Consider the following 15,823-nt stretch of genomic DNA (forward strand, 5'->3'; position numbering starts at 1 on the left):
CCAACTGCAAAATATAACTAGAAAGGAGAAAGCTAAAGATTCACACTGAGCTGACTCCAATATGAAACTTAGTCCAGTTTATAACCTCAGTGCCTTTTCTTTTTTTCTTTTTAAACATCAGTGCTTTCTGTACACGCCCAAGTATTGCTGACGTACCTCTAAGTATTTTGCTTTTCTAGTGATGAGTCATATCAGAATTTAACACCAAAGGCCAAGTTTACACACCACTTTGCTGCAGTTCTCTAAACAGATATCTGGGCTTCACATATGCCAAGAAAAAAATTTTTATGATATTTGCAATGAAACCAAGTTCAATTTATAGGTTGTGAATATTGATATATATATGAAAAGGTATACCATGTATAGGTGAAGACACAATTTGCTGCAATATGGAATTATCATTACATTCCCATTTCCCACAATACCACAGTGGTGGCTGTAAGAAAGTTGTGAAAAATCTCTGAAAAGACATACTCAGCCAGACTGTAACAGCTTGATATACCTCCTGGTCACCCTTTTTTTCCCCAAATACCAAAGCATCCACAATATAATTATCTTGTCCAGTGCAAGAACTACAGGTCAGATGGAGTACAGGGTTGTGCACATGACATAAATGTGAATATTCAAACACCAACCACCACCAAAACCCCACACACTTTACAGGAACCCTGCAAATCTTAGTGTGAGAAGGTGGAATGTCATAATACAAACATATTTAACAGTGATTCACAAGATATCCTACTTGGAGGAAAACAGTTATTAATTTAACCTCTGTCAAAGGAACTGATCTGGGATTCTAAGCACAGTGCATAAGTTATGAGGAACTTTTAATAGCTCCCATGAAGTTCAAGTTCATCATGGTTTTTACTGTATACTGTATGCACTTACACAAGTGGAAGAGAATTGAAGAGTCAGAACACCAGCCAACATTTAATTAGCACTCTGGATTTTATTTTTTCAAAAGAAACCCCAAGGCCCTCCCACATTTATTCAGTGTTAAGTTTACATTCAATTTAAGTCACTTAAAATCAGTAGTTTAAAATATATACAGGTGTTCCGCAAACTTTCAAAGTCTAACAGAACAGAAAACCTTTCAGTTTCAGATTTTCGAGAAATTTGTACACGCTGAAAAAACAACTAGATTGGAGTATTTCTGCAGAATTGCTGCAACTCAGTTCAAAACTAGTGGAACTTAAAATGGCAATGTTTTTTCTTCTTTCTCTCTCCTTCTCTAGCCACGCCTCCCCCCCCCCCCCAACCTTTTTTATTCCCATTGGAAACAAATCTAGTTAGTTAGTTATTTTAGGGCCTGGTTATTTATTTTTGCCTTTTTTTTTCCCTTTTAGTTTTTAAATAACCATATAAATAGCATGGGAGGTTGTGGGGAAAAGGGTTCACATACATAGAGAGTAACTTCACACTTTAACAGGCCGATCCACTTAGACTTATTGCTTAAATATATAAGGAACACTTTGACTGTCAGTTTTAACATGAAGGTAGTTCTTTATATGAAATGCAGTTTTTGCCAAGTCCTAAAAAAGTTAATTGTATAAAAGTTGCATAGTCTATATTCACACCATTTAATTACTTTCATCTGAGGAAACATGCATTGCACATACAACTTATGCTCTGCCATGTAGAGGAAGAACTCAGGCCTTTTTCCTGTCATTTCTATTGAATGTTAACAGTTTACAGCAAGCTTTTCACAAAAGCACATACTTTGTTTAATTTATTGCTCCAGTACATAATGACTGGCTGCCTTTTAAAATTTGATAAATGGTTTATAACTTGTAGGTCTATGAAAACATTTCTTGCTGCAGAGTAGAATGGAATTTTTCAGGCATGTCTCCCTTATATAGTAAAGAAATTCCCTTTTTCAAAAAAAAAAAAAATCAGCCTAGGAGGAAAAAGAAAAAAAAGGAGAGAGGGAAAAAAAAAAAATCAAATTGCAAGTAACTTCCTAAAAATAAGTTAAAGACTTAAATCAACCCATGCCACACAGTGGCAAGCATTTTTAGCATGATTCAACATTACATCCACAGCTCCAAATTTTCTTCTCTTCTCTTCCTATGTTCCCCTGCTTCCACTCAAACCTCTCAACTCTTTAAATCCACTAAGATTCAAGAACACATTTTAATTTACTCTTGCTTGATTTTTGGCAAATCTTCACTTATTTCAGGTCTCACTTGCTCCCTTTTAAACCTTCTACCTACTAACACCTGCAGCAAATGCACACCTACTACATTCCTCAAGCATCCAGATTCTTATTGCTCACTAGCTCTAGTTCCTACCTTGAAGAACATTTATCACTTCAGTGAAAGTAATCAAAAAAGCTGGAATGCCTGAAACATTAAGATAAGTGTTCAACTTAAATCATACAAAGCTAAAAACACAGATATTAACACAAGATTTTTTTTTCAAGTACACAATATATCATATCTACTGTCTATAATTACACTCAAAACAGATTAGTGACATGATTCAAGAATCAATATTCTTCAAAACTCAGCATAATAGGATACAGAAAACATTCTAAATAAGTTGCTCTGAACTACCTAACCAACAAATCTTGGTTTCCTCCAAGCTGCCCTTTGCCTTCTCAACTCCCTTCACTTCAGGAACTCCAGCTTCCCAACCTTACCTGAGGTCTCCCATGGTACTATTGCGACTAGAAAGTGGCAGGGTACACTACATCATTTCAAAACTCTACCTAGGCTGACGTATGCCAGCTGTTGCCAAAATAAATGATGCAAAATGAAACAGTTCAAGCTTTCCTCTGTGTTTCCTTCCTCTACCCTGCTGACAGACACACACCCCCAAATGGATACATGTTATAGTCATATAAGCTATATGTCCCTAGGATGCCAGGCTGAACATTGAAAATCTTACACAGAGGCAATGTAAATATTAAACATATAGATAAGAAACAGCAGTAGCTAATGCAATTCTGTGCTTTCTCATTCTCCATTACCTTTAAACAGAATTTTTACTGGTAGCCACCCCTATTTCTTCCTATTTGTGGTACTGCCAGCATGTCCTTGGTTCCACTGCTACCACACTCTTCTCTAAATGCATGAGAGCTCCTGACTCACCCTCTTGAGGTAAGTTTTCCACAATAGGCACAAGACTGCAAAACAATGCCAAAGCCCATCTACAAAAACAACCACAAAAAACCCAAAACACAAACCCAAAAAACCAAAAAAAACCCCACCAAACCAAAAACCCACCCCTTCCTTTTCTTCTATGTAATATAACTAGTTGTCCCTCTGAAACCCTTAAGAGCAAATTCCCAGAAAATTGCTGAGTATTACAAGGTTTAAGAGTCAACTTTCCACATCAATGTCAATTTAGTAACATGCTACTGTAGCACTACTCAGGGTGTTAGATACATTATAACGTATGTATCTGCAACCTAAGTCAGTTAATTCCACTGCAAGAACCTTAACTTCTACTTGTATAAGTAAAGATTCTTTACTTTCATATAACATTATCTTGCAGGTTTAATGCATGTAATTTTTAACAAAAAAAAAAAAAAATCCTTCCTCAGTCCACTCAAAAGCCTTTGTTTTACCATAATCAAGACAAAGTAAGAAAATAATGGATCAAAATTTTATAAAAATAAAAGGCATTAGATCTGTATTCAACATTTTAGAAATTAAACCCCAGTATTTACTTTTGCTTTCCATACAGTTCACCACAGCAGATATAGTTTCTACACCACTACAGATGCATCTGAAGACATTCTGAGGTATACAATCAAACCTTGCTATCTGCTCATACATGTAAAAACCTTGGAGATTACAGTCCATTCGATTCGTACTACCAGCAGTGATTATTTCTCAAATTTCCAAATCTGATTTTTATCTGCAGCATTACAAGTTCTCATTTGCACATCAGCACGCCCCTCAGTTGTACGATAAGCAGTAAGGCACTTTCCAGAATGAGGATGATAAATAGTCCCATCTTCTTTGAAATGCCATATAATAATTTCTGGAATAGGAGATCCATCTTTTGGGCAGCTCCTCATACCTATGAAGTCTTCATGCTCAGGGACTTCAGCACACAGCTCAGTTACAGAGTTAAATCTAATCTCCTTATTTGATGTGTATTCAAAAAACTGATTGCCTCCCTGACCATGACATCCGAAGAGAGAAAGGTGAGCCCCAGTAGGATGATGTTCTGGTAAGACATAGTCGAGGCATTCTGAAGCTATTCCTGCACTGCGAATAGCACCATGCCAGCCAGGACGATCTTCTGGTACATGCAACTCAGCAAATATGTTTTTTAAATACCATTTAAAACTCTTGCATTTCAAACGCTCTCTTAGTATCTTTCTTTCAGAAATATCTCCATAGTTTTCTTTTCTTGCCGAAGGATTTCTGTTGTAAAAGTGTTCTTTATACTCATCCATCCACACCTCAGCAGCACGTGCTGTGTTCTGAAGGAAATTCGGTCTAGCATAGGGTGCACGCTTTGGAAACACATGGCCTACATGGGAGCACGGATGAATTTCCAACATGCCTCCACACTGCCAAACCCTAAAGGATAATTCTAAGTTCTCCCCTCCCCAAACATCCATTCCTGTATCGTAGGTACCCAGGTACTCAAAATACTTCTTGCTGACAGCAAACAAGCCACCAGCCATAGTTGGGGATCTGATTGGGTCGGTTTCAGATTTGCGCCTGAGACGTTCATGTTTAGGCACCGAGTGCCACTGGAACGTCAGCCGCCAGTCAAACCCCCCAATCATGGGCTCTGCTGTTTGCATGTAGTATTCAAATGTTTTCCAGTCAATGGTGTCAATGACAGGACAAATAATAACAGTCTCATTCTCAGCAATCCTCTCGAGCAGTGGTTCCAGCCAACCAGAAACACATTCACAGTGACAGTCTAGAAATGTGAGGACATCACCAGTAGCAAAGGTAGCACCAATTAAGCGTGCACGAACCAATCCCTCCCGTTTGTTGGTTCTTATCAAACGAACTCTTTTCAGACTGCTAATGTATTTTTCAAGTTCAGCCTTCAAATAGACTTTATCACTCAAGTCATCCACCAGTATAATTTCTTTTAGAAGCACTGAGGGTGATGTTTCAAGAACACTATGTATAGTTCGGAGCAACGTTGACCAGGCTTCATTGTAAAAAGCAATTATAACAGATGTTGTGGGCAGTCTTCTGTAGTCATAAGATTTAGTTTTACAGCCACTCAGTCGATTATCTTCAATGTGCCGGTGGAGAGAGATTTTATCACTCAAATAGATATTAATTGCATACTTCTCAATCAGTTCTTCTTCCTGTTTCTTTTCCTCAGGACTCAGCTGCAGGCGAGAGGGCTTACCCCATTCTCCTGGGGCATACGGATCAGGCGGGGATTTGTCATAAACTGGACGAGCCAAATCCACAGCTTCTTCTGCTCTGTCAGAAAAGCGCCTCTCCCATTTCCCTTTGGTGATGCTCTCCCCGGCGAGGGAGGCACCGAAGGAAGAAACCGACAGCTCGACCACAAAGTAAGCGATCATCACGATGCCGAGAAACACGCAGCTTTTGCGGACCCACGTCCATCTTCTCGCCAGACGGATCCTCATCGTAGGCGATTAAAAGCAGCCCCTAGCAGAGAGGAGCTCCGTGAACTACTGCTGGCTCCTCCCCGCGTCCCCAGCGCGGAGGGGGGCTGCAGGCACTCCCAGCTTCGGGCTCGGGCCGCCGGCCGAGTTTGCCGCCCGTCCCGCCGTGGAGGGCCCAGAGGTTTCCAGGGGGACCGCGAGGGGAGCGGGGCAGCAGGGGACACACAGAGCAGCCCCCCGCCCCGCCGGCCTCGGCGTTCCCCTCACTTCCTCCTCCTCTCTCGCCGCGGGACAAACCCCTCCTCCCGCCTTGTGGTTTGCTCAAAAAGTTGTCGCTTAAGGAAGGGGCAGAGACTCCTCAGCCCGCCCGGCCGGCGCGGGAGCCCGCCCCGCCTCCGTGCCCGGACCTGCGCCCGGAACCGCCGGGCGGCTCTGCCGGGAAGGGAGGAGGCAGCGAGCCGCCCCGCCCGAAAAAGCAAACGGCGCCCGGCCCCGCCGCGGGCCCCCCGCACTCACCCAGCCCCGCGGCGTCCGCGTTGAAGGCGACGCCCGTCACTGCTGCTCTGTGGCCTCGGAAAGGCCGGATCAAGACGGGGTCCTCCTGGGGGAGAGGGTGCGCACCGTCAGGCTCCGGGCGGGGGCGCGGCTCCCGTCCCCCCCCAGGAGCCGTTAACGTCCCGCACGTGGCCGGAGCACGGCGGTGAGTGGTCCCTGCACCCTGCGCGCTTCCACCGGCGGGGGCGGCGGCCGCATCAGCTGCAGCCGCGCAGCGCCCGGCGACACCCGCCGGCCGCGGGTCTCGCTCGCGGGCCGGCAGCCCGATCCCGCCTGCCCGCCGCCCTGGCTGCCCAGGGTCGAGGCCGAGCCCTTACCAGCGCGGAGGCCATGGGCGGAGCGGGGCGCCGCGGCAACGGCGGCTGCTGGAGCGGCACGGCAGCCCGTCAAACCCCCCGCGCTCTAGGCGCGACCGGCCGAGCCCCGAATTCATCCGCGGCGCCAAGATCGCGTCTTTCCATCCGCCCATTCGCCGGCCGCCCTGTGGGAGGGCGGGGCCGCAGAGCCGCCTATCGGTCGTGTAGGTGCTCGACTCCCTCTTAAAGGCGTAGCGTCGCAGCGCCCCTCGCGTTGCCTGGCTACCGCGCGAGCCGGCGGCGCCTCCTCAGCGGTGTCCGGGTGTGCGGGGGCCGGGCTCGGGCTGGGTGGCTGCGGAGCGGAGCGGAGCGGCCTCCTCCGGTCGTGCCGGACAAATTAAAGGCTCTTGAGTTTGTCCGTTGGTTGGGCCACAGCGGCTCGTGGTTGGGAGGGGCTGAGGGGGCGCGGTTCGGTGGGTGCTGGAGCAGGCGGGGCAGGAGGTGGGAAACTCGACCTGAGGGTTCTTATTTTAAAAAAAATAAAAATCAACCCAAACTACAGGTTTTCCTACCAGCCTGTGAGAGAACCACCGCCCCCCCCCCCTCCCCGGCCTGGGCTGGTTCTCAAACCGGGTGGCAGCGCGGCGCTCTGAGCTGCTCCGTTCTGAGCTGCTCCTCCCGGGGGCCTGAGGCGCTGCCCCGGCCTGTTTGCAGGCGGAGCATGCTTTGGCTTCCTGGGCTTGAGGGCCTTTTCTTTAGTGGCCGTCTGGCCCATGTTACTTCTGTTATAAACAGAGCTATCCTGCATCAATTTATCACCTCAGTCTGATTTTGCATTAAGTCACCTTGGGTAGTAGTGGCCTCTGTCTTTTCTCCCATCGTTTCGTAGCCTGTTAGTGCTTTATAGATTGCCGTGTCAATGCTTGTATTTGTATCATATGCATTTGTTGTTAAACCATCTTTTAATGGTTTAAAAAAGTACAACTAGAAATAAAAAAATCCCACAAAAATTTTGGTGTTATTAGTGCTGTGAATGTTTATGCAGCTTCCTGTTAAACTAGGTAAGGGAAGCAATCTCGCTGGAAAAATACTGCTCCAATAGCTATGCTAGTAAAAAGAGGGTTGATGATATCGATTAGCAAAAGGGAGGGCTGTGACAGCAAAACCATCATTCAATATGCAAGTGTTCGTGAAGTAATTTATACTGCAATTACCCTTTTTTGAATCCAGTCTGCATTTTATAGAGCTTCATCTGACATAAAATTCATACATCTACAGAATCAGGTCAATAATTAGGCCAACATGTAAGATTTGTCAGTTGTATGACAGTTTTCAAATCAATTGTGTTTAACCATGAAATTAACATTTAGAATAAAAATTTTAGAAGTGCTAAAAAAAGCAGGATTATTGCAACAAGTATGTAAGAAGGTTTCCATGAAAATCTTCTGGCCATTCCTTACATTGTTGTTACACAGGCTGATAATTTGCCTTTACAGCTTCAGAGCACAAAAGAAGGTGTTTTTTTTTTAAAAAAATAAATGGTGGCACAGGGCACATCATTGACTGTAACTTGGACCTAAGTAAAGCTACAGATTTATGTCATTATTTGTTCTTGGTTTGGTTTGGTGTTTTTTCCACGCAGCTTACTCACCCAACCCTTTGTGTTATCTCCCATTATTTAGTTAGCACAAAGTAAAAATGTAGCATTAAAAAAAGCTGGTAATGATAAGACTTAAATGTCCCACATTCTACCACATTGCAAAAACAGTTAACTAGTTAAACTTAAATTCACTTGGCCTCTTCACCACTACTGATGTCTTCAAGCCATTTCTCAACTGTTTTTCCAACCATCCTCTTTCTCCTAGGGTTTATCAGCTGTGAATTATGCCTCGCAGGAGGGAGACAGCCAAGCTATGTTTAGATCCTATCCCTCTGGGAAGCAGGTTTAGTACCAGACTTTGAGTGATCTTAAGTTATTCCATATTCTCCTTTCCGTTTCTTTCTTTTCTCTTGAATGAGAGAAATTACCGTCTGTGCTGCTGTAATTGTGTGTTATGGTATCTCAGTATTTCTGGTATCTTATGTTCTGATGTGTTCTGGAAGCTCCTTAAAACCCAGTGGACAGAAGTACATGTTATTTTATTTACAAGCTGAGCTAAATGACCATTCCCAGTCATACTGAATCTTTTGCATTTTGCCTTCTTCGCAGGTGCTACACTTCCAGCAGCTCAGTATCCTTTACTCATTTTAGGGTGCTAGCAATAAACTGAAATCTGTACCTACCCACAAAATTCCTGAATTACAAAGTGCCAGGTGATAGGCATAAAACAAAGGAAGGACTGCGATTACTGAGAGAAAGAGGGCGGCATCTCTCTTTCTACAAATTGCTGGAAGATTGTTTCTCAAATTGTAGGGCTTACAAAGTTATTCCGTTCCTTGCTGCTTCTCCTCACCTGAGAGTGTTTTGAAGAGTCCCAAATGCTCGTAGGAAGCAAAGTATTCCCTTGCCGCAGACATATAATTAGCTGTAATGGTTGTAGTTATAAAGCTGGCAGGTAATAGTTTTTATGGTGATTATTTTTTCTCATTAGCATGCATAAATTTTATTTTTAGAAATATTTTAAGATTATTGTAACTCCTAATAATTTAATGCGATGATGAGTTGGCATTGTCTTTTTAAGGTTGAGAGTAACTGTTCTGGGATATTCAAGTGCAATCTACTGTATTAAGTTGTTGTGCACTGTGATGATGATAAATGGTACATCAGAAAATATTTTTCCCAAGCGTCATGTCTCAGTAGGCTGTTGTTTCAGCAGCTGTGAAGTTTTTTTCTCAGGCACTGAGTTAAGGTATTATATGTCCAAACAGAAATCATGTATACGAAGGAGCACTTTAAGATTGTAGCTCAAGGTTCATGCAGGCTACGTGCTCTCTGTAGCAAAGGACATAGTAAAAGTACGTGTAGAATTCAAGGACGCATAGACAAACTTGGTACCCTTTGTGCGTGTATGTTGCAATGCACACAGAAATTACACTGATCACATATAATTTCATAATATTTGAGGTAATTCATGTGTGCAAGTAGCAAGTGTAATATACTAGCCCACTTAAAATTCTGTCATATCTAAAATCAGGACTTTTTTAACTTAATCCTACTTTAAAATAAAACTGAGAACCCCAGCTTTAATTATGTGGGATCATACTGGGAGCAGCTGTGTCCAGACGCCCGGGGAGGCCTTTGCCCCTCAGGCTGTTCACAGACGGGGGACACAGGCAGGCGGTGCTGCGCTGTGGGCGCTAGAGGGGAGTGTGAGATATGCTTTGCCAGTGTGGTGTCAGTTATTCATCCACCTACGTGGAGCAGAAGAATGTAGTCTCAGGGCACAAAGATTTAATTATAAGCTGTCTTGCAGTTGTAGAACCATTATACCTTATGCCCCCAGCTTCTTTCCAACCTCTGATCCTACCTTTTATTCTCCTGCATCAAAATGGTTATGAAAATAAATATTAAGACTGTAAAGTAACTTGTGGAGTGCTATTGGTTTTTTGGTTTTGTTGAAATTTTCCTATCAAAATCCCATCAAAGGCTGTTTGCCAACAGCAGCAAGAAAATAGAAAAGAAAAAGATATCAAGTAGGTACATACAGATTTGAAATGCAAGGATGATTTGGAATGTATGTGATGTTACTTTTAGTCTAAGAAACATGCCGGGGTCCTGAGGGAATTGGCAGGTGTAGTTGCTAAGCCATTCTGCATCATATTTGAAAAGTCATGGCAGCTAGGCGAAGCCCCCAGTGACTGGAGAAAAGAGAATATCACACCCACACCCTGGGAACTACTGACCAGTCAGCCTCACCTCTGTGCCCGGTAAGATCATGGAGCAGATTCTCCTGGAAGTTATGTCAAAGCATATGGAAGATGAGGAAGTGATAAGAGACAGCCAACATGGCTTCATAAAGGGCAAATCATGCTTGACTAATCTAGTGACCTTCTATGATGGAGTGACTGCCTCAGTGGACGAGGAAAGAATAACTGATGTCATCTACTTGAACTTCTGTAAAGCCTTTAATATGGTCCCCCACAACATTCTTGCCTCTAAATTGGAGTGATATGGATTTGATAGATGGACTCTTAGATGGATGAGGAATTGGCTGGATGGTCGCACTCAAAGAGTTACAGTCAATGGCTCAGTCTCCAAATGGAAACCAGTAATGAGTGGTGTCCCTTAAGGGTCTGATTTGGGACCAATACTATTTAATATCTTAATTAATGCCATAGACAGTGGGCTTGAGTGCACCCCCAGCAAGTTTGCCGACAACACCAAACTGTGTGGTGTGGTCTACACGCTGGAGGGAAGGGATGCCATCCAGAGGGACCTTGACAGGCTGGAGAGGTGGGCCTGTGCAAACTGCATGAAGTTCAACAAGGCCAAGGGCAAGGTCCTGCACATGGGAAGGGGCAATCCCAAGCACAGCTACAGGCTGGGCAGAGAATGAATTGAGAGCAGCCCTGAGGAGAAGGACTTGGGGGTGTTGGTTGATGAGAAGCTCAACAAGAGCCGGCGATCCACGCTTGCAGCCCAGAAAGCCAACCATGTCCTGGGCTGCATCAAAAGAGGCGTGACCAGCAGGTGGAGGGAGGTGATCCTGCCCCCCTACTCAGCTCTCGTGAGACCCCACCTGGAGTGCTGCGTCCAGCTCTGGGGGGCCCAGTACAAGAGAGACATGGAGCTGTTGGAGAGAGTCCAGAGGAGGGCCATGAAGATGGTCAGAGGGCTGTTGTAGCTGATAGATATTTGAGATTTTTCCTTGTTCAGTATATAGATTATACTGAAAGATAAATAAGGGAACTTAAAGTACCTGAAGGGAAATGTGTAAAGGAAAACTACATAATTTTAAACCAGCACTTTATACCAAATAACAAGCTGGATTAGAAGTTGAAAGTGACAATTACTCTGCCAAAGAACTTGTTTTAAAGTAATTAGAATTTGTATAAAAGTGGGTGTGTTATCCAAAGGGTTTTTTTCCATTTATTCCTTTTAATTAGATGCTTTTGTACAAAAGATACATATCTTTCTAATGACTGCAGGGATTAAATTCCTTAATGTTTCTCCCTAAGTACCCAAACAGCCCAGTAAAAAGACTGACATAGTAATATGCAGCTGAAGCACACACTAAGCTACATGTAAACCACTCTTAGTGTTACCTTCAATGTCAGATTACAACTCATACTCGTCAAAATGTATGTGCGTTATTTGAATCTGAGAATGTTTGCAGCCACTGATTGTTTTCTGATAACGGGACTGGTTTGACTATGGAATTTTCTGGGATATTTTCCTATTATGGTGTTTTACAGCAGTGGAATCACTATCATCTGGCTGGATACCCACATGAAATTCCAAATTTAAAGAACATCTTTCTCTGTTTTTCTCTTTTGTTTTTTTGGGGTTATTTTTGGGGGGGTGGTTGGTAATGTTTTAATGATGATCAATAAAGGTAATGTTTGCTGTGTTGTCAGTAACACGGGTACATTGGTAAATATATTTTTATTTCAATGTGCTTGCATCTAGCTTTTCTAAAATAAGTAAAGCTGTTGTTTTCTAAATAGATATGTGCTATAATGGCTCTTTGCCATTGTATACAATACCTGAGAAACTGTCACGCTGCAAAATTCAATGTGTTGGAATCAAGGTACTTTAGCAAACTATTTGGTAGTGTGTGTTTAAAATCAAGAGCTATTCATCTGTCTTACTGGGTTCATGAGGGTTAGAACAAGTTTGGAAGAATTTAGTACAATGTAGCAAAGGTTAGAACAAATTTATTAATGCTTCAGCAGATGCCGTATAGAATGGTGTTTATAGAATATCTTCCATTTAGTACTGCTTAACAACAGCACCATCTAGTATAATGCGGATATTAACTGCAAGAGCGAGTTGATGAAAATTGATGAACAGTGAATGGTTGTATGGAGATGCCTAGCTTGGTGAAGTATCTGTTTAGGTATGTATCACAAGGCAACACTTCACCTAAAGAATCTGGTAAGGAGAATGGAATAAACAAGACCAAGAGAAACTTAATAAATCAGAAATTATACTAGAAAAATAAGCTCTTGATATCGGAGCTCACTTAATTTTAGAAAAAAATGTAGCTTTTATTGAAGTCCAAACTCTGTGCAACAAAATTCTGGCTTAGCTGACAAATTTACGAATAAAAGGTGGCAGTAAATCTGTTTGCTGGGTGTTAACAAGGAACTTAGTATTTGCACATAGCAGAATTCATATTAGTAGGTATTTTATAAGTTCATGTGGTTTGGTTTAAACCAGACTATGTTAAAACTGTATGGGTGAGGTTTTCAACTATTAAACTGAAGATAGATTACAAGGCATGATAAAACCTTAATACATCATGCTTGACTCAGCTTTTCAAAAGGAAAACTACTATATGCATTTGCTTTAAACAGAAAATGCAGAGAAGCACCTGTTTTTACCACCTCCAGTTACAAATGTTCAGTATATTTCAGGAACCCCAAAAGCTGTCAGAAACACTCAGAAAAATACACAGATTTTCCTTTGTACATAGATAGACAAATGGGGTATAAGACAGAAACATGAACTGAAGACTGTGTAACAATTCACAGTATTATCAGTGAGGTCGGATAGTTGATGGCACACCAGTGAAGACCAAAGACAAGAATGTGGGTTTTTTTCTGTATTTGAAAGAACAATGCAGAAAGAGATGCATAGGTGTTACTGTGAGGTTTTGGGGAACTGGTGGGTTTAAATGAAAAATTACAAGATGTGTATATTATAGCAAAAATAATCAGATACATTAATATGGTGTTTTTTATTCAGAGATTGTGAAGCATTTTTCTAGTTCTAGAATTGTTCTACAGGTAGGAAGTTGCTTTCACATTTCTGTAGAAGCATACATGGTGGTGAAGGCTATTTGAAGACTGCTGTTGAAAATGTGCACTCCAAAGAAAGTAATTTTATGGGAGATTACAGCAAAATCAGAAACAGAATTAATGTCTGACTCCCAATTCTGATTTCAGGGCCCCAAGAAATTACTAGTGTGCCTCCAGGGAATACTTACCCCCCAAAATTATGTAGAAATAAAATTCAGACTTGAAAAACTTGTTTTTTAAGTAAGACCATTTGCTAAAATTACCTATAAATGAGCATAACACAGTCCCACTTGCCTAATGACATTTTCTGTTCCATGATCCTCCTATTATTTTAGATTCAACCAATGTTTTGTGTCACGCCTTGTTCAGATCCCATTTCTTATTGTACTCTTTCTTTACTTTATGTTAAGGTTAAGAAAGAAATAGTCTCTTTGGTCATCTTAGCTGGTTAAATTCACACCAGTGGTATTGTATTTGAGTATGGCTGTAGCTTTTGTTTTCCACTAACTATTTGTTGGGGATTTTTTGGGTGGTATCAGAGTCATATGGGAGATCAAGGGAATGGCTGTTTCTGTGTTTCTTGCGTTGCCTTGGATATGGCGGTTGATAGCAAGAGGTGTACAGGTATGTAGGCAGTACCTGGATTCACAGCGTGGTTTAGGCCTGAGTCAGAACTCAAGGATTTTTTTTTGTTTTTTAATACCCTATGCTTATGTTGATAAATTCTAAGTTTGCTTTAAGTGTCTCCTAGCTCAGGCTGAAGGTGAATGGGCAGTCCGGTATCAGCAAGGTTTGTCAAGGTTTGTGCATTGACAGGATGTCTCAATATGCTAGTTTAAGGCTAGCTCATTTCAGGTGCTTTTAAAATCAGGTTAATATGTTAATATTGAATTTTCTTGCATTTCTGTACCATATTTATACTTAATTGTAGCACCAAACCAGACATAAATAAATCCAGTGGGTAGCTGCTGCCAAAAGGGGCATCATCACTCCTTCTTTTCATATTGGCACTAGCGGTCATCTGACCTAGGAGTGAAGTGGCTTAGAAAGCTAAACCAACATGAATAGTAGCGTGGTGGTTGCTTATTTATTGTTGGTTTAGTGTTCTGACAGTTTAGTGCATTGAATTGGTTCTTCTTGGGATCAGATCAATGGTAACTGGCACACATCATGGTTGGAGGTTGCTGCCGCGTGCGGGACTGATCCTTTTGGCGATATTTAGCCAATACATTGTCTCAGAGAAGTTGTCAAACTGCACCCCTTAGACAAGTAATTTTCCTAGTTTCATCAGCATACAGTTGCTACCTCATGCTCAACCAGTAACAACCACGATCATGATTCCTATGCTAACTTATTTTTTCTGCTGCTGATGGGAGGGGAAAATGGAAATTACCTTACTTTCTGTCTTCCATAAGCTTGCTCGTCTGCACTTACCCAAGGACGACTAGGGGAAACACACATAAACATATCAAATATGAGTGAACGGTGAAGGTACAACAGAAAAACTAAAGCAAGTGCTTGAAACCAATGACCAGAACTGCCAGGTACCAAGTATGAGAAATGATAATAAATGTTATTACAGAAACAAGTAAAGAAAACCAATATGCCACTGTTACTGGAAAACAAAGAACCTAATGGTGCCTGAACACCTGCAGCTGCAAGTGGAGGAAGGGAGTACGTAGCTGTTAAAAAATCACAAGAGGAGGTCAGTGAGCCAACTGAGCTTCTGGGTCCTCCACTGTGACTTCCAGTTTAACAAGCCTGTTTATAGTGGCACAGGAGGGGCACCATGGTATACAGAGAGGTGGAGGAGGAAGCAGAAGAGCATACTCTTCAGCGAAGAGTATGGTCTTCAGCTGCATAGCATGGTGCACATACCGCATTTTATCTCTGGCATTAGTTTCTTCTGCTAAATGCTTGCTGAAGGCCAGGGTCTGACCCATCAGAGACTTCGGGTGCTTAGCACAGCGCTGCGCTATATGCACTGGCTTAGCAATGTCATCATGCTAATCTCCCAGCTCCGCACCACCAATGCATCCTCTCAAAGTCATCCTTGACTCCCTATCTCATGACTGGTCCAGAGATGACTTGGGCACTGAATTAGAAATGTCATTGCTCTCTCCTCTGCTGCCCCTTTGTGTCAGGGATCTAAGGACTGAACCACCAGTTTATTTTACCCGGGCTGAACTAGATTTTTGTTAGTACCCTTAAAGGAACTGGGAGAACTTGATTCCACTCTCCCCTTCAGTTAGCTTCCAGAGGGACAGGAGTAAGGCAAGGTATTTCTCAGCAGCAGTGGCAGCTGCTTCAGATTCAGGATCGTTACAGAGAAGGCTGGGTCACATGAGAGAAAGAAAACCTTACAGATTATATTTTTGCCCCTTCATAGGCAACCCTAAATGCCAATTGATCTGTGTTCACCATTGCTATAGCAGAGCAGGGTAGGGACTTCTTTAGAGAAGGAAAGCGTGCATCTGTACAGAATTTTTAATGATTTTTTTTTTTT

At 42.4% G+C, this 15,823-nt stretch overlaps 2 protein-coding genes across 5 annotated transcripts in view; both read right to left on the reverse strand.

Moving 5' to 3' along the window:
• The window catches only part of POC1B (POC1 centriolar protein B), a 60,355-nt gene extending 53,771 nt beyond the window's left edge, over window positions 1-6,584 (reverse strand). For 3 of the 4 annotated variants that reach the window (XM_075748330.1, XM_075748319.1, XM_075748338.1), the window contains exons 1-2: window positions 6,436-6,584; window positions 6,080-6,164 (exon numbers count right to left, since the gene is read on the reverse strand). In XM_075748330.1, coding sequence (XP_075604445.1) covers window positions 6,080-6,164; window positions 6,436-6,450 — 100 coding nt within the window. In that variant the 5' untranslated portion in view covers window positions 6,451-6,584. The remainder of the gene's footprint in view (window positions 1-6,079; window positions 6,165-6,435) is intronic. The other variant, XM_075748348.1, reaches the window with a different exon arrangement.
• GALNT4 (polypeptide N-acetylgalactosaminyltransferase 4) lies at window positions 930-6,454 on the reverse strand. Its single transcript, XM_075748296.1, has 3 exons — window positions 6,436-6,454; window positions 6,080-6,164; window positions 930-5,606 (listed from the first exon to the last, which is right to left on the reverse strand). The coding sequence occupies exon 3, from the start codon at window positions 5,582-5,584 to the stop codon at window positions 3,833-3,835; it is 1,752 nt and encodes a 583-aa protein (XP_075604411.1). The 5' UTR covers window positions 5,585-5,606; window positions 6,080-6,164; window positions 6,436-6,454; the 3' UTR covers window positions 930-3,832.
• Window positions 6,585-15,823: the final 9,239 nt, after the last annotated feature.

This window comes from Balearica regulorum, chromosome 1, assembly GCF_011004875.1.
Source record: "Balearica regulorum gibbericeps isolate bBalReg1 chromosome 1, bBalReg1.pri, whole genome shotgun sequence".
In the NCBI taxonomy this organism is placed as follows: Eukaryota; Metazoa; Chordata; class Aves; order Gruiformes; family Gruidae; genus Balearica; species Balearica regulorum.

Coding starts and splice junctions, on each gene's coding strand:
- GALNT4 (XM_075748296.1), bottom strand. CDS start 5,584: ATGAGGATCCGTCTGGCGAGAAGATGGACGTGGGTCCGCAAAAGCTGC.